Here is a 27515-nt window from a genome sequence, read left to right as displayed (position 1 = left end):
GGCGCAGACACTTCCGCCTCGATAGGGCCCGGCCGCGCCGCCCCGCGCAGACACTTCCGCCTCGATAGGTGTCATGGCGGCGGGGGCGGGGCGCCCCACGTGACGCCTGGGCCCGGCGCGGTCTCGCGGAAGCTCTCGCGGTGCCTGGCGCTCCCCCGCCCGCGTCCCCCGCTCGCCGGCCGCTCGCGCAGCGCTCGACTCGCGCTATATAAAGGGGCGAGGCGGCAGCGCGGCGGCTGCAGCCCCGGGGCCGCGAGCGAGCCCGGTACAGGCCGCGGGGCCGCCCGTCAGCCGGGGCGGAACGCGCGGGCGCTGGGGGGACGCAGCCGGGCAGGTTTATTGTTTTAGGGGCGACTCCCCCCCGCGGTTGGGGGCGTCCCGGGGGGCTCGGGACATGGCGAGCTCGACTAACACAAACCCCGTGGTAAGGACCGGGTCGGGGGGCGAGGGGGGCCCCGGGGGCAGCGCGGGCGGAGGTGGCCGGCGGGGCCCGCCGCCCCCTCCCCCGCACTCCCTTCCCTCCCGCCGCCCGCCTCGGGCGGTCCCGGCCCCCCGGCGGGCAGGGGCGGCGAGGGGCGCGGGGCAGCCTCGCCCCCGCGGCGGCAGCCAACTTGTGGCGCCCGGCGGCGGGGCGAGAGAGGCGGCGGGAGCGGAGCGGCGGGGGCGCGGGGCGGCGGCCCGGGGGCGGCCCCGCGGGGAGGCCGGGGGTCCGGCGGGGAAGAAGGGCCGTCGGGCGGGGGGCGCCGCCGCCGCCGGCGGGAGGCGCCCGGGGAAGGGGCGAGAGCTGGAAGAGCGCGGGCGCTAACGCCCGCCCCGAGACGAGGGGAAGGGGCGCCCGAGCCAGGTTTCGGTTTTGCGGTGTCGGGGAAGCCCGCCCGGGCTCCGCTGGAGCCATTTTATGTTGCTTTGTAAGAAGGAGACGATGGTTGAAAAGCACTTATCCCAGTCCGGCCGGATCGGCTAAGCTGAGCGAAAGCCCTCAACTCTGGCGAGCGAGGCAGTATTTATTTGAAAAGGACAAAATGAAAAAAAAAAAGAAAAAAAAAAAAGAAAACCCCCAAACCTGTTCCCCGTTCCCTTCTCGTGCTTTCTGCACCTTGGCGGGTGGCTCGCTGCTGCACTTGTACTCACAGAGGTTTGCAACAAGCAGTCACACAAACCTGCGCTGCCACCGAGCCCCCCCGGCCGCCGCTCCGCTCCCCGGCGCGCCCCCGGCCGCGACCCCCGCCCCGAAGCGCTGGAGGAGACAAACCCGGCGTCCCGGCGGCGGGCTCGGCCCCCTTGTTTGTGGCTCTCAGATCCATCATGGCTTCCCCCTGCCTTTCTGCCTCCCTGCTCCTTGTGTTCCTCCTCCCTGTGGCTGCCCTGTTTATATAGCGCTATTGCCGCTCTCTAATATAGACTCTGCTAGGATGGGAAGGTGCTTTCCAGCCCCACGTCACCGCCTCTCCATTTAAACACCACATCAGCCTTTAAATAGGGAGCGAGCCGCGGAGCGCGGGCTGGGAGGTGCATGCGTCCGCGGCGGAGGCTGGGAGACGGGCGGCTTGTCCCTCGGATCCCGACCGGCCTTGCCCACCGCCTTCTCTTCCCTCCGCGCCGCCGGCCCCGTCGCCCCTGGGCTGCGGAGCGGTGGCGCTTTGCGGGGGCGAGGGTGTCTCCCAGCCCGTGTAAATGGGCTTTCCTTTACTTTTACACAAAGACAGTTTTCATCTGCTCCTGCATTTGAATGTGTTTTACCTTTTCCTGTCCTTCTTTTTTTTTTTCCTTTTTAATTTTTTAATTTTTTAAAATTTATTTTGCGTGTTTGGTTTTGCGTTTTGCTGTGGGGATTTTTGTTTGTTTAGGGTTTGGGGTTTTTTGTTCTTGGCGTACAGCTCACACACGTTCCTGTGCTCCTGTAAAATCTTCAAAGTAGCTTTTCTGCTGCTTGGGGAAAGGAGTGTTTAAACGGTTCTTACCCAGTGTATCGAGGAGAGTTGTGGTATTTATTTTATGGCGCTTTGCCAAGGTCTGACTGCAGCTGTCTCCCCAAAAGTGAAGTTAATATTCAAGTTTTATGCATGTATCATGGGCTGCAGATACTGCTCAATGATTTGTGTGTGTTTCTGGTGCCTAAAGTGTATAAATATTTTATTGCAGCCCAGGCAGAGCAGCGGTTTTGGAATTTTCACTACTTAGTTTCGTTACAGTATTTGGTATACTACAGAATATACAAAACAAAATGCAAAGCATCCTAGTTTTCTTTTCCTAATCTAATCCTAATGAGTTAGGTTTGTGCAGTTGCAAGGAAACATCTTTGATTTGGTATATTGTCAGCTTTTGTATCAGAAAATTTTAGGAAAGTAGTCAGCTGTTACACAGAGGGCAGTTACTCAGCAGGATGCAAATTGGATGGGATTTGAATCTTAGTTGTCCTGTTTATAAACTTCTTGATTTGTGTTTTTATTGTAAAATAAGGTTTTATTTCTGTGTAGTAAATTAGAGGTTTTGCTTCTCTTTCTTGACCGAGGTAGTACTGAATAGCAAAACATATGTACATTGAATAATCTCCAGGGAACTTGTAAATATTTTTGACTCAACAATTTACTAAGACTTGTTTTCTTTCACTGTATTTCTGTACTGGAAGTTCTTTTGAAAGGTGTCAATGTTTGGAATAGCAAAAGCCAAGCTTAAAATGAGCCTGCTTCAGATAGGTATGCTTTAGGTTCATTTTCAATTAAGTAGCAAAATCATACAACTTTGTCAAATTGAGTCTCATTCAGTAGCAAGAAATGCATTGGTTACCCAAGGGTTGCACAGAGATGCTGAAGGAACATTTTGAAATGCTGCAACCACGTGAGTTTAGGAAGATGGACTTGAAGCCTGATATGTTAATGGCATCACATCAGCATCTGATCAAATCTGAATTGCTAGAAATCTGTTCTCTGTAATAAGGGACAAATATTAGATGTTAACAGGTATATATAGTATAAGATTTTACAGATGATGAAGGTAATGAACTTGTAAAAGTCCACAACACCATAAAAAAACTTGAATTGTAATGCTTACAGTGTAGATTATATGTGTTGCTTTTTTAATGCACATCTTTGATGTAATTGTGACTAGAAGCAGTTACCTTTAAAGTGTGCTCTGCTGGCTTTCAGCACTAACTGCACGGCTGGGAGAAAGATCAGCAATGTTCCAGGGAGAGCTGCAGGAGAACCAGCAGCAAACTGTTGTCGAATGTACGAAGCACACTGTGGTCTGTCTCTCCACAACGTGCTGGTTATTTGAAACCCAAATTGCTGAAATCCCAGGTGTTGTGATAATAATTACAGAGGATTGCAGTTTTTGTACCCTTGAAGCGGAAGGAATGTAGGAAGTGTAAGCCCCCAAAGGCATGTGGCATTTCTTAAAATAGCTTTCTGGTTGCTCCTGGATTTGGAGCGTCTGTGTACCAGTGTCACCATATTGAAGAGTTTTCTTTTCAAGATGCACAGAGAAAGTAAAATATAATCATTCCATTATGTTCCTAGAGGGGGAAATAGTAGATTCTGAATCTCTTCTATGTGTTTGTGGTTGTATCTAATAAATCAGGAATTTTAATTGTTGTCTTTAATCTGTAGTAAGTGCTTGGAATAGTGTTTATTGAAGAGTGATTTGAGTATTTTGCTCTTAAAAGAGCTTGACATTTACAGCAATGTACTCTTTATGAGGGAGAGACTTTAATATAAACCAGATGAAAGCACAATTATTTTAATAACAATCTTTAAAGTTGCCATTGTTCTCATTGCGTTCTCTGACTGAATGCAGAAACTTACTGGAAAGCACACCTACTATTCCATCTTTAGGCTTGCTCAGTAATTGTATTACCATGTTTGTCTTTTGAGTAAGCAGTGTATGCAAATTGTTTTGTCATTCAACTCCAAAGTCTGAGATGCCTTATATAAACAGCTTCAGCATCATATAAATAATGCTTAAAGCTAACACTTAGTCTGTGTTGAAAACAGTACAGTGTGCTTTCTTTTAAAGTCAAGAACTTAAGACTGTTTTGTAATTTTGCTGGATATGCCCCTTTTGAGATAGGAAAAAAGCATTTTATTATATTCTCCCGAATTCCACTGTGAATGTCCCTTAAAGGCATTGCTGCCTCCAGTGTGGGAGGCGTTCCACCTGGGCTGGATGTTCAGTAGGAGTGTACAAAGGAGAATTCAACTGGACAGGATATTTTTGAGTATTATCTAAACATGGATAGGTAAAATCAGGCACTGTTTCATTATAAGCATGCAAATGTTTTGTTCCCTCTTTTTGTCCTCCGGGTCACAGAGCCATGAGTGTATCATGTGTATTACTGTGTGATTGGAACAGTGTCTGAGAATTCTGACCCGTTGGGGATCCAGTGCGCTGTGGGGCTCATACAGGGGGATACATGTGCGTACAGACAGCAGGTGCGCTGGTTAACCCACACAGCACTCGGCTCACTCCACTCCTGCAGGATGCCCTGTCTTGGAAGACTTACCTGCTTGCTTGGGCTGTTGGAGTAATGCAGAAGGATCTTGTGTCAGCGGTGGCAGAGAGATGATCTGTGCTCTTAACCTGCCTTTCTGAGGTCTTGCTAAGCTAATACTGGACACCAGAAACCAGTGTCTGCGTGAGTTTGTTTTTTCTCTTATCTACCTGATTCAGATAACTATCTGAAGCAGGTAGAAAAGCAAATTACCAAGCAGACTGTTGGGCTGTGGAGTCACTTTGTTGTATCTGAATGTTGGCGTCTTTCTTATAGGGCTTTATAGACTCAGAAAGCTTTGTGAATAAACATTAAAAAAATACCTAACTGGAGATAGGAGGAAGTGGCTACTGGTGGAAATTATTAGGGCCTGTTTGTGTAAAATCTGTTTTATTAGAAAAGTAGACCTAATAGGTAATTGAGGGTAGAGGAGGATTAAAGGAGAAAATGCACCCTCCATCCTGCAGGGATTTTGATTGTAATTTGAGGCATACAGGTAGTTCTCTTGACTTCCATAAAGTAACTTACATGCTTGAGGTTAAGCATGTTTGTTTGCAGAATGTGGTTTGGCATTAAGAAGCAAATGCTTTTAATGTAATGAGGAACAATATATGGAATAGGTTAAGTAGTATTTCCGTGCTAGTTGAATTGTATAAGCTTCATGCAATTTGTTTAATTATAGAAATAATAGGACTTAATGTTATTAAGTAGAATGTCCTCTTGCATCTGTTACGAATTAAGTGGAAAAATAATCCTGTTAATGGTGCTTGGTATTTCTGAGTTACTACACAGATCTAAAATACTAGCACTCAAGAGAGGTCTGGCTTGGAAAGTCTGTTTCAATGTTTACAAGCTCACTTAATGCAGTATTTCAGACCTGGATAAGAGAGCCTGCACCATGATATTTTTTGTTTCTTTTGAAGAAGTTATAGACATAGGTACTGTAAATGTAGTTGTCAAGGATGGCAGACTTACTCTATTACTTGAATTTTTTGTGGTTTTGGTTTTTTGAGTTTTTTTGAAAGACCAGTAACAAAAGGATGAATGGTAACATTTCAGCTACTTGATTTGCAGCAGCATGTTTTAAAGCTAAAATGTGATCAGTAACATAGAGTGGTATGTTAGGTTTTGTTGGGGATTTTGGGTTTATTTGGTTGTTTGTGCACTTCTTTTCTTTTTGGGAGGGAAGGACTGGGGCAGGGGTTGTAAAAAAAATAACTTGAGCATGCCCCAGTGCAGAGCTTTTTTAAACAGTAAGGACATAATGCACTAAGCAGCCATCAGACTGCTTATTTCCAGGTTTCAAATATGTTCTTTTATTCCATTGTAATCTTTATGCATTTTCCTAAAATTTATTTTCCTTTTTCCCCCCCTACATCTAAAAGTAAAGATATTCAGCTTTTTATGCTTATTAACTACTTAGATTTTCCGTGGGTTAGTAAATCATGGGCTACTAGTCTCCCTACATTATTCCATAATTTAGGCATAAAAATTGCATAATGTGAAATATAATTTTCAGCATGTCTGCAGCAAATTTAACACTTCTGGAACGCATTAAGAAAATGTCTGTATGTAAAATAAACGCTTCAATGCATTCAGTAAATTTGTGTAGTTCTCACACCTCTGGACTCTGCTTGTGTTTGGTGCAGATTTGCTGTGTGTGCCTTCCTGGAGTGCCAAACCCACTGCACCAGTACAGGATGATTGTTTTGCATATATACAGCATATCTGATGTGTGTGGCACCATTCAGGATTTATTGCTTAAGGGAGTGAGGCAGTGGGGCTGAGGAGGAAAGTGACAGTTTAGAGAAAGTTGTGGCTCCTTTCTGATAGTTCTAAGTCTGTATACTCGCAGCCCAAGGAGCAGCCTTGGGCAGTGAAGTGTATGTGGTTTGCAGGCTGCAAGACTGATCAACCATAATTTACAGCTTGTTGTGCTACCTTGCAATTAGATAGCACAGATATTTAAGCCTAGCCAAAATCCCATTGAGGTTCATACATACAAAGAGACGTCCTATCTGTACTATTTAAAAGGTGCACAGTACAGTTCGCATGTGATTCTATGAATTAAACTTAATTGATAATGTTAAGTGTTTACATTCTCTATTTTAAATTGTACCTTCATTTTAAAATTCACTAAATGGTTGACATTGGAAGGGACCTCTAGAGGTCTTCTTGCAACCCCCTTGCACGAGGAGGGCTGACTAGAGCCCAGGATGATGTCCAAATGGCTTTTGAGTGTCTGCAGGAATGGAGCCTCCAGAACCGCTTCTGACAACCTTAAATGAAATAACAGTTCACTTTCTTTAGTAGTTTAGGTGTGGAAGCAGTGTAATAAGAACATATTTTTAGTACTTCCCCATGAAAAATTTGAAATGTAAAAGCATAAGTGGTGATTGAAAACAGAAGTCTGTCTAGCCTAATATCCTGTCTTAAGGAGTTTCTGAAAACAAATATGTAAGGAAGAACAGGGCATTCACATGAATCCTTCCAGTTCTTTGAGCCTTCAATGTTTTTCAGCTCAAGATCGTTCTGAGCCATACTTGGTGCCTGTTGACCTAGTAAGCACTAAGTTTCTTTTCCTGTCTTTAATATACTCTGGAACTTTGGACGTTCTTTGATGCATTTTGCACACATCTTTGTGTGTTTAGGATCTACATTTGCAAGCAGAAAACAAATTGACTGAATGGAAAACAGTCTCCTTTTCTTTGTTTTAAATTGTGCTCTTCATGGCTTGGTAACTCTTGTGCTGTAGTTGTGTCGCAGAGTATCGTGAGCAGTCCCTTCCCTTTCCACCTTGTTTGAGCTGTTCTTCCTTCCTGGATATTTCAGTCACTCGGAAACACATGGTGTATTCTGAAATGCAGTTTTTGTTGGGGGGAAATCTTACTTTAGTGTTAAAGTGACAGATTTTTTTTCAAAACAGTGCTGATTAGTTACTGTTTTTTTTAAAGCCTAAATTGTACAGGTCTGTAATTGAAGATGTCATTAATGATGTCAGAGAAGTTTTTCTGGATGAAGGCGTGGATGAACAAGTTCTCATGGAACTCAAAACAGTAAGTTGAACTTAAAAGTTCTTTTTAATAGACCAATACAGCAGTTAGTTTCGAGATCTGGCTATTGTTGTTTACAGTAGAAATACTAATTTTTAGTTAATAAGCACTGTAATCTGCATATCTGTAACCCCATAACATTTGAATTGCGCTGTTGTATAGACAGATCTGCTCACCCTGTTATTTTCCCTAATCTGACAGCAGTCATTTGAATGCAGTGTTACTTTGATCCCCAAAATCCTGCATCTTTAAAAAAGGGGGGAAATACATGTTTTTTATAGACATATGTTTATTTTATAGACCGTTCTTAGTGTTTCTCTGCAGGAAAAAAAAATGCCTGCACTGCTTGATATTTTTGTCTTTCTGAGAAAGACTTGCATTGTTGGATACATTGTCAGATTTTTGCATGTATGGTTCGTTCACTGAAAAAGTATTGTCGTTTCGGGGATTGGTACATAATAAATCACACTATATGCATTACACTTGCCTGAAGCTCTGATTCAGAATTGTTTTACATGGAGTGGGTTTGAACCAAAGATCCAAAATAAGGGCAGGATGTTAACCTGAGTTCTAGTGGGTCTCGTATGGCTTTTCTTCAAATTCTTCAGGAGTAAAAAAAAAAGGAGAAGGGAAGAAAGCAGGGGAGAAAAAAAAAGGTAAAACAAAACAGCAAAAAGAAAGGAAACTGGGAAAGTAGGTGATTTTTTTGTCTCATCATTTTCAGTGAGCGTGGTGTCCCACATTTACAATATTTTTGCAGTATTTAAAAATGGATGGAGTGGGAAACAAATTTTGAATTTGATTAGACAGAAACAGGTGAAGACTTTTCCCACGACCTGTCTTGGAAGCACAGTGAGCACTATAAAAAAAGTGCTTTGGTATTTGTGTCACAGATGTGTTCTGCAAATGATGTCAGCAAAAATTAATGAGGAAAGGGACAAGAAGGAAAATGAAGTATTGAAGAGGAAGGGAGCCCTAAGCAGGTTTTGAAATTGAGTCCTGAGTGCCTGTAGTCTTTTAGACATCGATGCATTACAGAATACTTGTGTTGCTCCTTTTATAAGAGCTGCTTTTTTGCATCTCTGTCTGTCCTTTGGAGACATGTCAGCTGACATAAAGAACCACAGGGCTGGGGAAGCTGAATTGGATATTGTGGTAGAAAACTGTAAATTATTGTAGACTGGCATTATCTTAGGTATAGGGGTAGCTTCTGTTGTAGGAGGCAGTAGTCTTTAAAGAACTACTGAGGAGTTGCAAGAAGAAATGGCTTCAGGAAAGCTGTAATAAAGAATTATTTTTGTGATTAAAGAGGTAAGAAAGAAAGAATATAGGGGAAAGGAAAACTTGAAGTCTTATTTAAAGTTACCAGTTTATCTCAATTCATGCTTCTATTAAGGTCGTTGTGAATCTTCCACACTTGGAAGAAAGAAAGAATGTTAAAGCTTAATCTTGGATTGAGAAGGGATATTTAATTCTGTTTCTTATCTCTGTGGAGTTATCTTTTGTCTGTATCTGCCTGAAGACTTTTTGAGCTTTTTGCACAAAATAAACAGTGGAACTCAGTTTTGGAGTACTGTCATTATATTGTTACAAATCCTGTAGAGTACAAGTTACACACAGATATTTTTCTTTCCTTTTCCAAACTAGCTGTGGGAGAACAAGCTGATGCAGTCTAAGGCTGTAGATGGCTTCCATTCAGAAGAGCAGCAGCTTTTATTGCAGGTGCAACAGCAGCAACAGCAGCAGCAGCAACAGCAGCACCATCACCACCACCATCACACACCTCAGCCGCAACAGACTGTGCAGCAGCAGTCTCAGCCACAACAGGTCCTTATTCCAGCATCCCAGCAAGGTCAGACTTCATCTCTAAATGCTCTAGCAAAACACTGAAGTTAGTCCAGCTCCTTAGCATATTCTGAATCTAGGGCAGGATGCTTGTCTGATGGTTAACTTTCTGTATTTCTACTTGGCCTCTATGCAATGGGTCAGGAAAGCTGTCTTAGTGAAAAGTGTCTTGGTATTTTATAAGTCATATTCTTTAGAAGACTTTGGAAATGCTGGATTCTTCTCTTGGTCTCCTATAATCTAACATGTTTTCAGAATGCTCAACTATCAAAATTCCATTAGCAGCTTTAAGCTCAAGCTAGTATACATAAGCAGTTGACAGTTTAGTCATGAGGTGGTAATGTCATTAGGAGCAAATTATTTCAAAAAACCATTACTAGTTAGCATAACTCAATGCTAGGACATGAAAAATACTTGTATCGTTGTCTGAGTATATGTAGGGTTTTTTGGTATTAAAAGATTGCACACTCTGTAGATATGGATGTACAAGGTACATATTTTAGCTAGGCATAACAATATTGTTTCTTGTAATAACGGTCTTACATATTCATTAATAATTTAATGAATTTATTTTTCAGCAATTATAATTTCATTTGAAAACTGAGATTACTACGACTGCATTTTACTGCATGTATGCTGAGTAAACATATCTGCCACCTACTAAAGGGTTGATTGAGTTTTTAGTGTAATACTATTTGTGACATAAAATATTTATCTGTGGTAGTCACAGACTTCAGTCTTCTAATCGGATTTCATGGATCAGAGAACCTGTGTTGTCATAGGCACGAAGGATAGGTATGAGTTGATATCCCTCACTGTCTGCCCCCAAAACCAGCCCAAACCTAACTGCCATGTATTGCACACAATATAGAACCGATGTGGCTAGTTTTCCATTATGTTTTTTTGATTGGTTTTTTTTTGTGGTTGGTTTGAGGCACTTTTTTGACAGGGAGGGAAAGGTGGGTGTCGGTTTCTTGGTTTCTTCTTACAGTACTTTTTATTTTGGTTAGACATAAATGAGTTTAGTGTGTTGAGATAAAATTACTTTGAGATGAAGGCCTCTCAATAAGCACAGCGGCTTGCAAAGCTCGGGGCCTCCGCGGGGCGGCCGCTCGCCGCGCCCTCTGGGGGCCCCTTGGAGGAACACGGAGTTTGTTCCTGTGCTCCCACGGGCAAGATCCTGCCCGTGGTAACACACTTAAAGCTGATTTATTGTTGCCCAGTGTTGTGGCTTACGACTAAATGACAGCACGGAGACTAAATGAAGTTAAGATATCAAAGCACTTCCATCCCAGAGATGCAGGAATTACTTGATTTCCCTGTTCTGTGGTGGAGATGGTATAGCAGTTCCTCACATGACCTGCTGCAGTCCAAGGGAGGGATCAGGATGATCGACATGGTGATTCCTGCTGTCGTTTCTGTGGTACTGGCTCAGATTCACAAGATTTCCTTAATCTTTTGCCCTCGTTCATTTCCCTGAAAGCTGGAGATACCCTCAAATCACTGTACAGGTTGTGAGGCTTCCTACTTCTCTTTTCCAGAAACTCTTGTTCCTAGTAAGAATATTAAGTGTCATTTGTTTAAATAATTGGATGGAGAATAGTTTGTCAGTGATAAATTAATTCAAAGTGCTTTGTCACTTTCAAGTTTACTGTCACTGATAATTGCAGTGGCAGCTTGCTTGTTCCATAGACTTGGACATATGCACTTCCAGATGATCAGCAGGTTGTTGGTATAGTTTAGCTCTTTCCTTTAACACACCAAAACTGCTTTGTTGTGTGGGAGAGGTGGTTTGTCACATTTCTTCTGCTTCTGCTGCATTAGAAAGACAGTGAAGATCATGAGCTTACAGCTATGCTGACTAGACATTTCAGGCTAACTGCAGCATCCTGTTACTCTTCATCTTGGAATATTCCTTGCTTTTAAGTCTGTTTTAAGAGTTAACTATTTTTGTTTTTGAAGAACTCTGATATTGGACATCAAATTTTATCAACATCTCACTAATACCTTTAATTTCAGAAATACATTTTCAGTCTTGCTTTATCTAGATTCAGAATAGGTAACTGAAGCCCTTGAAATAAGATCTGTAAAGGCAAAGTAGTCATATCACACCTCAGAGCTGCTATTTAATATTGTCTTGATAGTAAAACTAAGACTAGAGACTGCTTTGTTTTTGCTCTGTATTTGTTTCTGTGGTGAAGCTCAGCTGACATTTGGGTGATATTCTTTCTAAGGTACTTTGGCTTGGATGTTATTTGGGCAGATTGTATGTTTTTCGTTAAATGCTGGTTTTTTTGTTTCTAGCACCTCAGCAGCAGGTTATTGTACCAGATTCCAAGCTGATACCACATATGAATGCATCAGGCATGGTAAGAGAAGAAGTTCATACAGGCTTACACTGTCATTATATAAATTGTTTTGATTAAACAGTAAATACAATTTTCTATTAGTCATCAGATACTTAAAAATAATTTAGGACACCCTGTAAATCTGTCTGCCACCTTCCTGAGTTTTGCTGCTGCACCTACAGTCTAGGAACATTAATCTATAACTTAGGTCCACTAACAAATGTTAGGACTGACTTTGATTCTCTGCTTAAATATATTTAACGAAAAGGTTTTTTAAGTCAGAAATGAGAATACTGCTGATATGAATCTCCATGATTATATGCTTATATACCAGTACACCACTGTTAACTGATACAAGCCTAATGTATTTGCTAGATGCAGGAAAGAGCATTAAATACACTGAAACTTAAGTTTATGTGGAATGAGAGGTGATTTAGCATTCTGTATAGATCTTTGCTGGTCACATTAATGTGATTCACTAATTACGTAACAACGTATAGAACTGAGTCTGGTCACTTAAAGTTTTCTTGCACTCTACATCTCTATAGGTTAACATAGCTTATCTTACCTTGCTTTAAAGGCTCTGGCTTAATTTAAGGAAAAATAAGTTGTTTGCAAAGCTGTGAAGACAACCCCTAATAAGTTTAATGTTATGTTGATATGGCCAGAATTCATCACATTCTTACCACTTCTATGGTAAAAGCCCATGAAGCAAAGTTTCATGATGCAACAAGTTTGACGCTGGCACAGCCTTCTCTTACCTTCTACTTTTCCATTACCTGCTGATCTTGCTACAGAAAAGTCTGACCTTTGTTAGTTGAATACCATGATTTACCCACAAGCCAAGAGCACATAAACATTCACCTTTTTCTTATGTTTGACAACCATTTCAATGGGATTTGTAAGTTTACAAGTCCTACAGTTAAATGTGTTTTTGTCCTGTCTCAGTTATCTCAGGGTATAGAAAAAATGAGTATGCCAAGCTTTTTAAACTCCACTGTTGTCAAAATGTTTGATGCTTTGTGTACCACAGAGAACTGCTGTTCAGCAAAGTGTTACAATCAATTTGGAAATACTCTTTGTGTTTATTAGAAACATTTAAGTTGATATAAAAGAGTGGATCTGACAGGCTTGGAGTATTTTGGAAGGCAGAGAATAATCAAGTTCATTCATCTGCCTTTGTCTGGGATGTGAGGATGCATACAAGCATGTTTTAGTTTTCTGTGGTGATCTCTAATTTTGGCAGATATAGCTATGATGTTGGCTGGACACTATGTGGAGATTCTGCTTCTTCTAAACAGGAAATATGCACTCTACCCAGTAATGAAATATAAATCCTTTCAGTAACAGAGAATAATTTGCCATGGTTCCCTTATAGTAGGGGAAGGGAGGCTTTTTGTAGGCAGCTGAAGTTGGACCCTTGAAATGGAGAGGCCTCTAGAGAAGTCCATCATCCTCTGCAAGTTAAGGACTTCATACAGATTTTTGTGTTTGGAGCTCCCATAATTGTGTTGGAATTCAGTTTCCTTGCAGGTTCAAATAATTTCACTGATAGTTCCACTTTCTCTTTGAACCAGCTGTCTTGAGAGAAAAAAAATCAGTCATTCTGTGAACAGTCAGTACACAGCATGTGTAGATTCACTCTAGGAGCTGTGTGATGTGGGACTTGACATGCAAATCACTTACAGAATGAAGAAGAGTGCAAACTGATTACTATGCCTTGTGAAAACAAGACAGGCGAACATAATCATTGCCTCAGTGCCTTATGTTCAGATTTGTAGGCTGTAGCCTTAGCTGCTTTGAAAAAGTGTGACTGAAGTTGCCACATGAGCAATGCAGTGTCCTGCTGTATTAGTAGATCAGCAGAGAAGGGAGAGGTTTATCTGCTGAGCTTGCAGATAAACCAAGAAACCACATGGAGTTGCATTAGGGTGTGATATTTAGTGATTTTGCTTCAGTCTTCTTGCTATTAAGGAAAATCAAATAATTTTTATATATAGTATAATGTTCAGTTGAAATGCCTGCATTTCAATAGCTACAAGAACTTGTGTGCAAACACTGTAAACAGCAGTAAAGTTAGGTGTGTTCAGGCAGCATGTTGTGAGATGGAACACTGTTAATACTATGTTTGTGGTTAAAAAGCTTTTCTTGTATTTCAGAGTGCTGCAGCCACTGCAGCTACATTGGCTCTCCCTGCTGGTGTTACTCCAGTTCAGCAGATTCTTACAAATTCAGGTAACTCTTCATATTGAGAACCAACTATAGTTCTAAGGGGGGAGGGGGGTGTAAGAGGGAAGCATTCTGGACCTTACTTCTTATTTACTGCTAAAAAGCAGGGTCTGGGAATCCACCCTAACAAGGTAGTGCAGTCTCTTCAGTTGATTCCTGCACTTTCTGCTCACTAACTTTCTTATGAACCTTGTGGTTCTGCCCTAACGGTGTTGTAGATTAGAAGTTTTCCCCACTTAGAGAAGTTCTAGACACATAAGGATTGGTATTGCTGTCTTGCCCTCTGTCTGTTTCTGAGCTTTGTGATGCATGAGCCGAGCTCAGGTACTGTGCTGGGTATAGAAGCAGGATCACTCTTTGTGTGACTTCAGAAGAGTCATGTCCTAAGGTTTTTCTTACCTGCTAAGCATGCAAAGTGGAATTTCCAACTTTGCTAGAAATTCTACCTTTATTTCATATTTATAGTTCGTAAATACTGTTATGCCATGCATTTAGAATATAATTAAATGTTACTTTGATGAGCAGCAGATCTGATATTTCATGTACTTTCATATTATGTTGATTTTATAAACTTGATTATAGATCTCTACTGCACAGGAATTAAAGAAAGGCCTGAGAAATCTCTACATTTTCTAGATCTAGTTGCTACTTTTGCCAGAGTAGATCACCTATGCTCAGAATCACCTGGGACTTAATCCTCCTGATTTAAACATTATAACATTTAATGATACACAGTTGAAGTAAAATTTAAATGTGCAGCTGTTCTAAAAATCAAAATCTTCCCAGTTTTAAGGAAGTGTATCTGTATTTGTTATGGCACAGAATAATCTGTGGCCTTCATTTATTACTATTCTAGTAATACTTCAGTTTTAAACATTTATAGTAATTTCTTAGACTGGGGCTGGGGCAGTCCCTTCTTTCAGGTACATTTAGCTATTTCAGTAAATAGGGCTTTGCATTTTGCTTTGAAGGGAGATCAGGAAATCTATCTGAGGAAATGTATAAAGTTCAGGATTATCTAATTTAATTTCTTCTCTCTACTTACTCCACCTTTCTGATAAGAAATGTGAAAAACTACTGTTGAAGTGTATGTTAGCTCTTACTTTTCAGAATTTGCAGTGTGCTTGCATCTTGGATGTATTTTGTTAATTGATGAAGGGTATAAAATGGTAAAGGATAACAGAAGGAAATCAAGTGCAGGCACTGTGGGAACAGAAAGGAGAGGTGGACAAAAAGTGTAAGGATAGATTTTCTTTTCCAAAATAATACTGAGGAGTTTCTTGCAATGTGGCAATCTGAAGGGAAAAATTCTGAGGGACGGTCATTATTTCACAGGACCCTGGAAATACCACGGTGTTTGCAGTGGATAGAATTTTTATATTGTGAGTGTCTGTGCTTCTGTTTTGGTTTCAAATAATTTGTCTTTCCAGCTGTAAAATCTATCTTTTAAAACAGGAGGTATGCTTGTAAGTGGGAGCTGTTATTTAAAATACTGTGCTGTGTTAAAGCATTAGTCTGTGGCCTGCAAAAATAAATTTATTTTTGGATAGCATACCTCATGATCATATTTAGATGGTAAACAACTCTATTCTTTGTTCCTGGCACAGCTGCAGTTGCATTCTGTCTTTTCACTGATGAGAGGGAGTCTCTCAGTTAATCAGTATTTCTCTCAGTTAATTGCCATTGGTATTCTTCCAGGAAGCAAGCTTCTAAACTCCCAGATTGTTTTAAAAGTGAACTTGTACATTTGATTAATTGGATACTTATTTTACTACAGGCCAGATCCTCCAAGTAGTTAGAACTGCAAATGGAGCTCAGTATATTATTCAACCCCAGCAGCCAGTGGTTCTACAGCAGCAGGTCATACCCCAAATGCAGCCTGGTGGAGTACAAGCACCTGTTATTCAGCAGGTAAAGGAACTTTTTTCAATAGGTACACATGGAAGAAAGAAATATGATAATAATTACTAAAGGGGCTTGCATTTTTGTGAGCAAGTTGAACTACAACACAAACTCAGAAACAGTACAATTTAAAAAGAGAAATTGTGTCAAGTGTGGCGGGGTTTTTTTGTTATTTTTTGTGGGTTTTTTTTAATGAACAATCTTGAAATGTTGTTTTCAGCATCACTTTTATTCTTGCCAGATACTGACTGGCTGCAGGTTAAAATTTCTTTTGTGCATCTCCTGATGAGGTGTATTATGTGCATAATCCTAGTCTACATACTTGTAAATTAATTGAAATTATTCTGAGTCACATAACACACAGAAGAAAATACCTAAAACTGACACTCCTTGGTTGTTTTAGTAGTAATTAGTTTAGTATGTTTTAGAGAGATTGATGTTCATCTACAAGGTCAGCAGTGTGTCCAGACTCTGTTAGCATTGAATTTAGCAAAATCACATTGTCATAGTGTCACAGTTAGACAATTTAGGCATGACTAACAATTTTTAAAGAGTTTAATTTTTTTTTAATAAAGAAGATTTTTTTTAAATCATCTTTTACTTGAATTAGAACATTCCAGTGCCTCATTTGGAATGCGGGTGTGGTGGTAGCGCTTGTTTTAGAATGGATAGACTTCTAAAGTTTTTTCTTAAATTTAGTGATGCAAAATGCAGAAAATGAACAACAAGTAGTGCAAGAAGGTATGTGATTAAAATGAAAATTATGTACCTGATACAGGTGGAATATTTGTAACTCTTCTGTAATTAGTTCAAGTCAGATTGATATGCTTCAGTTGTTTCCTTTGGCTCTGTGATGTGGTGGTCTGTCACATTAGCAGCCATGGTACTTACGATGATATTCCATCAGGTTTTGGCTCCTCTCCCTGGAGGGATTTCCCAGCAGACAGGAGTGATTATTCAGCCTCAGCAGATCCTGTTTACAGGAAATAAAACTCAAGTTATACCTACAACAGTGGCTGCCCCTACACCAGCTCAAGCACAGATTCCTGCAGCTGGTCAGCAGCAGCCACAGCAACAACAGGCACAACCACAAGCACCACTTGTTCTTCAAGTTGATGGAACAGGGGACACATCATCTGAAGAAGAAGATGATGAGGAAGAAGAGTATGATGATGATGAAGAGGAAGAGAAAGAAAAAGATGGGGGTGAAGATGGCCAAGTTGAAGAGGTAAAATTAATGTTAGGGTTGGATTTCAATTTTTTTTTTTTGGTGATATTTTAAAGAAAACTATGTCAAATAATACAATTACCTCAGTCATTTTGAAAATGTAACTTCTACGCTTGTACTTCAGATTGTTTATTTCCAGTACTGAACTTGTGGAAATGGTGTGTATTAGCAAAGCAATACAGCTTGGGAGGATGTGGGGGACACAGCAAAATTATCTGTAACCAACACCATTTACAACTCTTCAGTAGGAGTATTTTTGATGTTATGGAGAGGTCAGTCATGAAATGTGTAACCTTCATGAGCAAACAGAAATAGTCAACCCCATTTGGAACCAAGTGCATACAAAAGCAGGGTGTTAAGATTGACAAAAAGGAGAGAAGTATTTGGTTCAGTGATGACACCAACAGATGTTGTCTACCTGTATCTCACTGGCTACTCCATTGCTTTCTGTTACACAGCAGGAGCAAGGTTGAAAACTCAAAGTGGATTATAAAGCATCTTCTAGAAATACATCTTACCTTGATTTAATAAAATAAGGAGACAGGAACAGGAGTGTGTTCTTCATAGTATGTGCTTAATTTAGACTTTGAGCTGGCTTGGTTTTGGACTTCAGCCAGCAGTTCTTACTGAGTTTTGGTGTGTTGCATCAGAAAGCCCCACAAGAATAAAAGACTGTATTAAAAGGGTAGAGGGTGGTGAAATACTACTAAGTTAAAAGTATTTTTACGTAGTCTCAGACAGGAAGCTTAGTACTCCCTAAATCTGTCCCTAAAATGCATTTTGAACTGCAGATTTCTTCCAAACTTCTCTACAGCCTTTCCAATTATTTTAGATTCTATTTAAAATGCCAGTATGAACAGCATTTCACAGTCTATATCACCCCCGCAAGATATGTAGGTAAAACTTGTAAATAATCAGATTTTCTGTAGTACATTTACAGTGGTGTCTTAACACTATTTTTCTGTTACAAATTATAGTTTGGGTTCACATCACTTTTCCATTATATCATTCAGCACTGAGGTCAGTTTGAATGTTTTAATAGTTGCCTTATTAAGTCATCATTCTTAAATATTAAGTGTTCCTTGACCTTCCCAGACCTCCATTCTGGAGGGAATTTTTTATATGCCAAGATATCGTTATCAGCATGTCAGAAATCTGTTTTTTGCTTCCTTTGCTCCTCAGCAGCTACTTTGAGAGAATCATTTCTTTAAGGACTTTGAACTCAATTAAACATAGCATTACTTGGAGTGGAACTAGGACCTCTAGTACACCTTCTTCTCTCACTAGTATCTCCTCCATTTAGCTTCTATATTTGGAAGTATATTAGTTGTCCTGTGTTTACTGGTAGTTGTTTTAGCTGTTTTGAAGTGTTTATCATTCACATAAGAGTGTTTATTTTGAGGTTTGTTTTCAGTTTTGGTGCATCAAATATGAATAAGCCATGGAGTTCTAATTTTATGGTCACATCACTCCTTACGTGCCCTTAAAAATACAACTTCATGGCTTATTCACATTCAATGCTCTCCACTACCTAGATGCTTTACAAAAAAGAAAACCTGCATACTTTTGTATGAACCTTTACAGTGAAGGAGAAGGCTGCAGTGTTCAGAGTCTGGCCTGGACACAGAAGTTCCAGACTAAAATTCATAAGGGTGTCTTCTCAGGATAGAGGGTAGGAAGCATCAGCACTCTGTTGGAAAGCCTGATGTTGCCCACCTTAATTGCACTTTGGGTCCTGTAGTTCATAGACAACACTGTAGCCTCATGTTGATAATCCAAGTAACAGCTCTAACCTTGCCCACCATCACAACTTTTGCCTGTGTTTCTTCCAGGAGCCTCTGAACAGTGAAGATGATGTGAGTGATGAGGAAGGACAAGAACTCTTCGATACAGAAAATGTTGTTGTGTGCCAGTATGATAAGGTAAATATCTACAGAAAGCAAGCCAAGAGTTTCACTTTCTCAGTTCTTCCTATCAAATTGTAATTTTCAAGTAGTGTCTTTGTTACTGTTAAGTACCGGTGGATATGTACAGACTGTAATGTGAATGGAAATGTAAGAATTACCTATTGCTTTAAAACACCTTTGTGTACCATGTTTGTACTAAACTTGGTAATGAGTAAAGCTTAGAAAAATTTGGCTGCATTTTATTTCTCTTCAGTGTCTTCTTGTGCCCTTTAATAAAAGGGCAAATATCTGGGACCAGGAGAGGTGAACTGCTGTTAAGTTTGTACATTTGTTGTGGCTATAAACAGGAAAAGTAGTCATCAGGATTTAGACTTGTGGAAAACCGTTTCTTGATCACTAAAAGTATCTTTTCTGGATGATAGGGATAGTTACCAGAGGAGAATGCTCTTTCTGTGCTATGCATTGTGCTATATGAAATGGCAGTGTGGAATGCTTATGCTTGTTTAGCTTTAAATTCTGCTGAACTGTCTTGCAAGAGTTTAGTCATTACATGGGATCATGTTTTCCCTGGAATATGCAAGGATTCATCTGTGGTGGAATATTCTTAAGTGTGTCTAGATGATATCAGAACCTTTTGGCTGAGGTAGTATACTGGTTATTTGATGTGGATTTTTTTTTTCCTGTACTTGATTAATTTGGCTTCAATGAATAGGGGTCCTTTTTAAAGCAGAAAAAAAAGCTGTAAGCTTGTTGAATAAAAGCTCCTACGTTGCAAAGAATGTCTGTGTTAGCAAGTCTTCATTTATGCCCAGACTCTACTTGGGCTTCCCATCAGATTCAACACAGAATTTAAGACCTACATCCCAGCCATCTGTCTCCTCTACACTGTAATCCAAAACTGTTCTGAGGCAATTTGTAAGGAGTAGTGAGGGACCTCAGAAAAGCTTATTGGCAGCTGCTGAAGCTGAGCAACAGGAGCTACTCTGAAATCCTTGCCCTCTTAAAAGGTAGGAATGGGAACTTGGTAGGGAACAGTGTCCACCGTTAACTTCCAGTGCTATGGAAGGACCTAATCTCTTTTGAAGAAATCATTATTCAGTTTGCCTCTAAAATACATAGGATCAGCTTAGATCTGAGCTTCTGCCCAGTGTCCTGCATCAGCTGGTGGTGTGTGCTTCTGGAACTATGAGACAAAAACAGACAGGTAGCAATGCTCATGCATCTTCTGTGAACTGTCTCTTGAGGAAGAGGAACTACCTTCTCAAATGGCCAACAGAGGATTTTTTCCTCTACTTGTTAGAAATCAATTTGATTATTTCTGAATCCTTAAAAACTTCACCTTATGACAAGAAGTTTCATAAATGTATTGTTTGTGTGGAGGACCACTTTATTATTAAACCCATTAATTTCTTATGATACTTCCTTGTTCTAAAGAGTCTTTTCTTTTTTTGGTGCTGTTTTATTGCAGACCATGATAACCCTCCTCAGTCATAGCTTTGAAATCAGAGCTGCACTTTGTTATTTGTACAGCTGTTCAAACATTTGATCGCTTTTACTTTCATTCTCCAGATCTGTTTGATTTTTCTGTATCTTACTGGTAAGGGTAGATAGGGCTAAGGGAGGAACACAGGTTCCTTCAATTTATTTGCTGGTCTAGCAATGTTCTGCAGTAGGTTGTGTATGCTTTTGGCCTCACTAGACACAGAGCTGATATTCTCATAGGAAAGTCTCAGACCTCATTCCCATTGGAATCTCATTCCTGACTTGAAATTGTTAGTTGGAATCCACCACTTGTATTATCCATTTAAATTGAAATTGATTTTTTCCCGTTCTTACCATCTTTGTATGCCTTGAATGTCACCATTGTTTCCTCACACAATGAGTTAGGGCAGTAACATCGTTCTTCAGCTCTTCAGTAACTGGGTTTTTTGTATCACCAGTACATTTGGTCATTTTTCAGATCCTTAGTGATCTCTTAAACTGTGTAGACTCCAACCAGCACAAATCTCTGGAATGAACTGATTTTGCTGTAAAAACTGTTATTACCTGTGTTTTCTCATCTTTATTCAGTTATTCATATGAGGACCTTCCTTCTAATCTTGTGGCATCCAATCTTGCAGATCCAATGCTTCTGATGAGGGATTTTTGTGGAATGTCATTCAGTAGGGCAAGAAGTGTGTATAAGCCAGACCTTTCCTTGTTCATTTACTTGCTGACTGACTTTTGCCATTGTCTTTTTTTCAGCTTAAAGTGAGAACAGATCAATCAGTTCTATTGAAATAATTAGTAAAGTGATAATAATTGGCAGAGTGATATGGTCTTAACTGTTTTGGTGCTATATTACTGTTTTTACAGCACTGATGGTAGATGGTGAGACTTCCTATACTTGATAAAAATTGAAAAATTGCAGCAGGGTTTCCTGTTTTTACGACTTATGTAAAATTTAAACTTTTTCTAGACCATCTTTGGTCTAGAATTAAATCTTTGTTCTATCTGCAAAAGCTTATCATAAACTTTCCTTTTGGACAGTATTTCAGCTTTCTGAAAAGTCTCTGCTTTCTTTGAGTATCTGGTGATCTTTTGCTCTTTCAGATGCAATTTTTGATAGATTGCAAGTGTGCACTGCTCTGTGCTTACAGCGTGTGGTGGGGGGTTTTGTTGTTGTTTATTTTAATTTTTCCAAAGTTTACTCCTCTACTTTTAGACTGAATTTTGTTCAGCTTTCTTTAGTTTTAACATGTAGGCTGAACATCAGGAGGAACGTCTTCACAGAAAGGGTTGTTAAACATTGTAATGGGTTGCCTGGGGAGGTGGTGGAGTCATTGTCCCTGGAGGAGTTGAATGAAAGACTGGATGTGACACTCAGTATTTTTAATAATTTACTAATGTATGTCTAATAGTGTTTTTTTTTCTTGCCCTTATATTTTACTTACACATTATTACCTATTTCTGAAGCAGAGTAATAGCTTAATGTTTTTGCCCTGTTTTTAGATTCACAGAAGTAAAAACAAATGGAAATTTCATCTCAAAGATGGCATCATGAATCTTAATGGAAGAGATTATGTATTTTCCAAAGCCATTGGGGATGCAGAATGGTGAAGTTTTAAAAGACAAAAGAACTCCCTGTAAAAGGAAAAACAAAACAAAAGCAGGAAAGGTTGAGACTTGGATGTATACTCCAATCAAAATGTGTATCTGCACATCAGAAATAAAAGTATTGGAACAAAGGTAAAATGTGGCAACAAAGACACTACTTCAGATGAGCAAGCCATGGACTGTAGCAGCTAGAGCATTGTCTGGGAGCTGGTTTTGTGTGTTAGGAATACCTTAATTATCAATTCAACATACAGGTACCTACAGCTGGCATTTAGCATGTAAGGCTTTGTCCCCCCTGCCCTTGATTTAAGATTTTAAAATACTTCTTCCACTGATTGAAGGAACTATTCCCTTTGATAGATTATTAATCTGAAAATGCTTATTGTATGTACAAATCTTTGCTTTGAACACTTCCTTTTGGTAGTGAGGATGGTCAGAATCTTACTGAAATAGCGTGCAAGCTTTGTACAGAAGGGTAAGAATTAAGGTGTTAAATTTTAAATAACTTGTATAAGGAAAATATTTTTAATTCTGATATGCTCATTAATTATTATATCTATTTGTTGTTTTCAATGCAGTTCCCTATAAACAGGTTGTTGTTCCTAGCAGTTAAAAACTGGTAAAATGATTTCTATTTCAAAATTGTTTTCATTTTGTGTGATAGGTTTTATCTAGGGCTGCAGTTTTCAAATTTGAAGCACCTCACCCCCACGGAAGTCAGATTGCTTTACTTGTTAATTATATTCTTGCTGTTTTGTGGCGGTTCAGCATCACTGAATTGAAACAAATACATTTCCCTTGATTTTTTTTTTTTTAAACCGTTTTTTAAAGGGTTTGGATACCTTTTGAATCCAATATATCTAGGAAATGCCATAATAGATGCATTCCTTTACCTGCTTACTATGTATGTAGTCCAGACACACAAAAATAATTCAACAGACCACAGGAATGACTAAATTTTTAATACAGAAAATCACCTTAAAATTCTAACAGCCTGGCTGAAACTCTTAATCAAAGATCTGCTTTACTAAAAAGTATAGTCAGAAGTTACCTGCAGCAGTTAATCTCTCTAAAGTTTCCAGATGGCGTGTAATTTCATGAAGAGAGCTGCACAGCTTTTGAGAACACAAATTTTGTTAGAGTATCTTTAGGCTGTCTTGGTAACAGCAAATCAAGCAGTCAGATCAGATGCACTAAACCTTGTGTAGTCACTTTTTCGCTTGCCTTTTTTATTGTTTGTTTATTTGGGGGGGTTTTGTGTTCAGTTTATGAAAAGCAACAAAGTTATTCCCCCCCTCCTTCCCTTTCTCACCTCAGGTGAAGAACTTTTCTTTGTGCGTAGGGTCGTTCTTGCAAACCCTGCTTTTGGAAATGCAGTTACTTTTGAACGAGGAGAGGGAATGGGCATTATATTTCAGAACTGTTGAGGAAGGAATGGTCATGTGGCTCACCATTTCAAAAAACTCTGCATTTTGTTGGGTGCTTGAAAAGATAATGAAAAAGGACACAACAAGGATAATTTTTACTAAATTAGAGAAGACCATGAGAAGCAGACATGATTTATGACTATTTTTTGCTTGAGAATGAGACATCTCAAACATTGTTTAACAAAGTCACAAGTGTATTTTAGCAGTGTATAACAACTGCTTTAATTTTCATTCTCTGATTCATTTGCCTTCAAGTGCATTTATAGTCTCAGCAGTATGTAGAAAAATCCCAACAAATTGTAAAGAAGGTTTTATTGCTGTGATTTTGTACACCTGCGCTCTCATTGATAATGACTAAAACTGCCTGTAGGCTATGTCTAGAGCCATATGGTTGTTAGAAAGCTGTCTACATTCATAAGCTTTATGGTAAGTTAATTCATGATTCTTCAAATTAATTCTTCAGTAATGGATTCATCATTTAAACTGCATTTTTAGTTTGGGCTTTCAAGGTATTTCAAACTGATTGGTGTTTGCTTTCTTCTGAACAATGCAGATATTTTATTTTTTTACCACTGTTGACACTTCTATGTACAACTGCAAGGAAATCAATACCAGCTAATTCCTTCCCTCACCTTTTCCATGTCTGTTACCAGTAAGTCTTAAGTAGTGGACTCCAGGAAAATTCCCATAATGATGCACAACCAAACCAATAAAAGGAAAAAACGTCCCTTTAGCTATAGATTCCTTTTTATACTGCTGGAACCCAGTTTACTTATACAACACTTTGATTTCATACAGTTGAGTGATATTTCTCACCCACATACATGTACTAGAAGCTGCATAGCCTCTCTATTTATTTTTAAGGGGTAGCTGAGCTTTAAAGGTAATTAAGCTTAGTCTGTTCTGAAAGACATTAGAAGCTTTCTGTACTTGCACAGCCTCTTGCAAGCTAATTGTATGGTATGCTTTTCAGATAGGTTTTGTCTTCAGATACAAATATCTGTGAAGTTTTGGGAAAGCCAGTCAAACCATGCACATACCAAACTGTGCTCTTATTGCTACATCAAGTGTTCCTTTTTAAAGTCAAAAAGCATGTTTTAATTTCATTTTATTGTAGCAGCTTGCTGTAAGAATGTAGTTCGCTTAATTTTATTATTATACTTGAATTTTTAATCATGGTTTTAACTATATAACTGAACAGACCATTTCATTAGGTTCAAAAGAAACCATTCCTTTCAGAGGGCAAGGGATTCCCATGTTCATAAGTGATTTTTTTTTCCCATTAGAAATAGCGCTTTTGTTTTCCAATTTAAATAGTTCAGTATTATGGAAACAATTAATGGTTTCAAGAGGGCTTATGTTAAAATTTGCACAGATAATGGAGCACCTTTTTATGATGGAAAAAAGATGGGGAAGATAACTTCAGAATTATAACCATGATGGCTGATGGAAACTTGTAGAGCAACTGGGCAAAATTGAGTCTTGTGCCTTTTCAGTTTGCAGAATACCTGTTTTGCCAGTATGACAATGATTCCTGAGAGAGTAAATTTCCTGCAGTGCTTCAATCAGAAAAGCAACTTTTTTGTGCTAATTCTGTTGGGTTTTAGTGTGTGCAATCATTTAAAACCATCTAAGTGGAAAACGAAAAGTTTTCTTCTAAGGAGATAATAGAGAGTTTAGTCACATAAGGAACTTTATTGGACTATTTAAATAAAATATGGTTTTTATTCCCCCTCAGTTGCTGTTAGCAACAACATTTCTTTGCGATTTCATACTCTTTGTTCCTGCATTGTACTCACAACTTGCATTTAAACATCATTCAGTTTCCTCAACACTATTTAAAGTGATAGTCGTGGTCCAAGTTTATTTCCAAGGTTGTTGTGTGATTCTGAAGCACATTTTCTAGAAGAGAGCAAAAAACATGTTGTGTCATGTAACCGATTTTTTTAAAATAAATATTTTCTTATCTTTTTGCTGCACAATTAGGAGTGGTAAAATAAACTTCATTGAGTCTGTGAAAATAATTTCACCTCTTGACAGTTAGCAGTAATTATGTCACCACATAACACTACCAGAGTAAAATTTCTTAATTTCAGTGAAGGAGTTAAGAGACCTTAACTAAAGTTCATGTTGATTTAATCTCTTCAGTTTGTAAAAGCTCCTTTAAAAACAATAAAGCCCCCCAGAATTTCCCCCAGAGCAAAAGCTTCCTAACAGAATGCAATAAGATGTCCAGGAAATGAGCAGTGGTTTTAGGGCAACGCACACTGGATTGATACTGGGCTGCCTTACACAGCACTGTAGGGTTTACTGTGTGCCATCCCACACCACCCATGCACCCCCATCTGATATTAGACTTCTTCTCAGACTTTGAGATTAGTGACTATACAAGATGAAGAAACTTGCATATTGTTCTGTATTGGTGTCTGGCATTCAAAGTCTCGTTTTCCCATTGCTGTGATTGGTTGGGAAATGTGTAAAAACCAACACATTGGTTTCCATGTCGTCTACTTTTTTCAGGCAGTTCATGCAGTGTGTTTTTTAATTATTATTTGGTGGAATAGATGTTGTGGAACAAAAGGAGCTTTTTGAAACAGGAAAAACTACCTTGGGTTAGCTATATGTACAGTCATCCAATGAGACATGTTCCAGAGTGCATAGGGTACCAATAGATTATGGAGTGGGGGACTATCCTTTTTTGCTGTTCTGAGCTACTATTGTCAACTGCTGTTGTACATATACTGTTATGTGTAAGGGGGTAAATATATTTATTATGTTTGTAAAATTCATTCTGTACAATTGCAGATCAAGGTTGCTCCTCTGTGATATACAGGATATTATGTTTCAAAGGCCATGCTTGGAATACAATTAGAGAACTTAGTATTTTGATGTACTAAGACCTATTTTAAGTTTAATATTTTGCCTTTGCAAAAACTTTAATTAAAGATGTTATTTAAAAATGTTTGCCACTTCATTTACTATTTTGCATGTGCATTTGTTTCATATATGAGGCTTATTCCTAATTCATAATAATGTTGAAGATTCTGTATTTATTTTCATCACATGGAGGTAACTTCACTGTCACTTATTCAGTTTGCCGTGCAGACTTTCTGTTTAATACCATCATGGTGTTATAAAAAAAAAATCACAGTTTAATTGTTTAATTGCACATTTGTTTAAGGATTTCTCCCAGTGGTAACCTAAGCCTTAGGTGTTGAGGTAAGATGGGTTGAACAACTTTGTATTAAGGGCAGTGGTACCCTGAGGTGCATTAGGAACAGTGGTCCCGGGTTGAGGGAAGTGATCCTCCCCCTCTGCTCAGCCCTGGTTGGGGGCCATGTTCAGTTCTGGTCTCCCCAGTATGAAAATGAAAAGGGGCTACTGGAGAGGGTCCAGTAAAGGGCCACAAAGACGGCCAAGAGATTGGAGCATCTCTCTTAGGAGAGACTGAGAGCTGGCCATGCTTAGTCTGGAGAAGACTGAGCAGGGATCTCATTACTGCATAATAAATATCTCAGACATGGGTGTCAAGAAGGATGGTGCCAGACTCTTTCCAATGATGTCCAGCACAGCAGCAGGTTAAGGAGCAAAGGCTAAATACAAGAAGTTCCACCTCAACATGAGGAAGAACTTGTCTACAATGAGTGTGGCAGAGCAGTGGCGCAGGCTGCCCAGGGAGGTTGTGGAGTCTTCCTACCTGGAGACATTCAAAACCTACCTGGATGAGTTCCTGTGTCACCTGCTGCGGGTGGCACTGCCTGGCAGGGGCGTTGGACTGGATGCTTTACAGAGGTCCCTTCCAACCCTGGTGATTCTGTAATTCTGTGTGACATGTTGGTATTAGTCCTGTATGTGGAAATGCAAGAAGCAAAATGCAGAGTACTTGGATGATAACTGGCCAATCAGTAAGGTTTTGTCTTCACCGGTGAAATTAATCTGACAGAATTGCTTTCTGGTGTAAGCAGGTGACATCTTTATAGTTCCTATCTAA

General features: G+C 39.5%; 1 protein-coding gene across 1 annotated transcript; it reads left to right on the top strand.

Moving 5' to 3' along the window:
* The first annotated feature begins 210 nt into the window (after positions 1–210).
* On the top strand, positions 211–26498 carry GTF2A1 (general transcription factor IIA subunit 1). The gene is made up of 9 exons (XM_063399106.1): positions 211–424; positions 7444–7545; positions 9190–9394; positions 11692–11756; positions 13895–13970; positions 15742–15875; positions 16774–17094; positions 18927–19016; positions 21993–26498. The coding sequence occupies exons 1-9, from the start codon at positions 395–397 to the stop codon at positions 22098–22100; spliced, it is 1131 nt and encodes a 376-aa protein (XP_063255176.1). The 5' UTR covers positions 211–394; the 3' UTR covers positions 22101–26498.
* The last annotated feature ends 1017 nt before the right edge of the window (positions 26499–27515 follow it).

This window comes from Prinia subflava, chromosome 5 (genome assembly GCF_021018805.1).
Source record: "Prinia subflava isolate CZ2003 ecotype Zambia chromosome 5, Cam_Psub_1.2, whole genome shotgun sequence".
Classification (NCBI taxonomy): Eukaryota; Metazoa; Chordata; class Aves; order Passeriformes; family Cisticolidae; genus Prinia; species Prinia subflava.
This window is presented reverse-complemented; position numbering and strand designations above follow the sequence as displayed.